The sequence below is a fragment of the Plectropomus leopardus genome, unplaced genomic scaffold, assembly GCF_008729295.1.
Source record: "Plectropomus leopardus isolate mb unplaced genomic scaffold, YSFRI_Pleo_2.0 unplaced_scaffold17910, whole genome shotgun sequence".
Lineage (NCBI taxonomy): Eukaryota > Metazoa > Chordata > Actinopteri > Perciformes > Serranidae > Plectropomus > Plectropomus leopardus.
In genome coordinates, this window is record NW_024619288.1 from 1 (window position 1) to 1,806 (window position 1,806).

The window sequence follows — 1,806 nt, forward strand, 5'->3', positions numbered from 1 at the left end:
TCATGTTAAACAGATTTCCATGACTTTTCCAAAACTGTCAGGGTATATTTCGTTTTCCAAAACTTTTCCATGCCTAGAAATTGCCATTTGTAAATTTCACTAGTTTCCTAGGTCTTCCATGACCATATAAACCTGTAATGTTGTGCATCAGAACAAATTACTCAAAAATAAACAATTACAACTAGGGCTGGGCAATTTAACTTAAAAGTAACATCATGATATTTTTAGGCTACATTGATACATGATATTTAATATTTTGAAAAACCTCTCTTGACTACTGTAGTACAACTATTTAACAAAATACACTACTGTTACAATGAAGTTAAATAAACTACTGTTATAATAAAGTACTATTATAGTGAAGTAAAATAAGGTACTGTATACCAAAGGTAAATAAGGTACTGTTATAATGAAGTTAAAGACCTGTTCTTTTATAATAAAATTATATTTTCAAAATAAAACGTCAATTTACACACAATGTTTGCAATATAGTTATTTTATACATCCTATGATAAAAAAGTTAAATGAGGTACTGTTATAATGAAATTAAACAAAGACCTGTTATAAAAAGTAAAATAAATTACTTTTATAATAAGGTTAAATAAGGTACTGAAATAATAAAGGCAAATGAGGTACCCAAAAATTGAAAAGTTAAATAACGTACTGTTATAATAAAGTTAAAGCATTTTTAAAATGTCAATTGATGCACAATGTTGGCAATATAGTCATTTTATAGATCCCCAGTGTAATGCAGCCTTTATAACCAGGAAAAAAACACTTATTATCACATACAAAATCCAAGACATATCCAGACTCATATCACAATATCGATTTGATATTGACCCATTGCCCAGCCCTAATTAAAACAATCAGGTATTAGCAGAAAACTTACCATGTACATCTTTCTGGGAGATGCTGTGGGTCCTGATGAGAGAGGAGAGCCGACGCACATCTCCCTTGAACACGCACTCATGAACTGGGAACTCCAAGTCCTCACTGGTCAGGATAATGGGATTCTTGTTGTTATCATTAACGATGGTGCCAACCGATGATGGATTGCCGTTGATGTTGTTCGCGTTGAGCTGCTGTTGCTGCTGCAGTGCCGAGGATTTGACTGCTTTCTGAAAAGCCTTGTTGGACTTGAAATGGTTGCTGGTACCGTTAGGGATAGTCCCGTTTGATGTCTCATCGTACGTGTCCATTATCTCCTCATTTTTGTTTGGTTTGTTGTGGTCCTTTCGCATGGTGCGTATCTTCTCACCTGTCATGATGACCGTTAACGGGCTAACCGATTAACGTTACTGGGCTGTAACGATTGTAAAGATGTGGCATAAATCTCGGAGCTGATCAAAATATGATTTCAAATTAGCAATTTGAGACAACAGCGATGCTCGGTGGTTGCTAGTTGGTTCTTCAAAATAACGTTACACCTGCTGCTCCGGTTAGCTCCCAGCAAACGGTCGCTAGCTAGTCCACAATGAAAAATGAATGTGGTGGGTGCGGCAATGAAAACAGAGAATAATGCTAAACATAACACACGCACTAAATCAACAAACAGCTAAGAAAGAAATCGAACAGTAAGCGACTACATCGTTGTCTCTCCCGCTCCTTGGTTGCACGTTTTAAAATGGTATCGATTCAGTTTCCTTTGCGGCAAAATTCAGGCGGACTGGATGGTACAATAAACCAACCAGCTGAGCTAGCATCTCTGCTAGCTTGCTGCGAGTGGCAAATCTCGCGAGACTCTTTTACGACGCACAGTATGAACGCGAGTTCATGCTGTTGATTCATGGGTTGCTTTTTTTT

The 1,806-nt window shown here is 36.8% G+C and overlaps 1 protein-coding gene across 1 annotated transcript; it reads right to left on the reverse strand.

The window, feature by feature from the left end:
* Nucleotides 1-892: 892 nt before the first annotated feature.
* LOC121964960 (ankyrin repeat domain-containing protein 13C-like) lies at nt 893-1,707 on the reverse strand (the record flags this gene model as incomplete). The annotated part of the gene is made up of 1 exon (XM_042515130.1): nt 893-1,707. A coding segment is annotated over exon 1 (376 nt), but the record flags the coding sequence as incomplete, so codon positions are not given.
* Nucleotides 1,708-1,806: the final 99 nt, after the last annotated feature.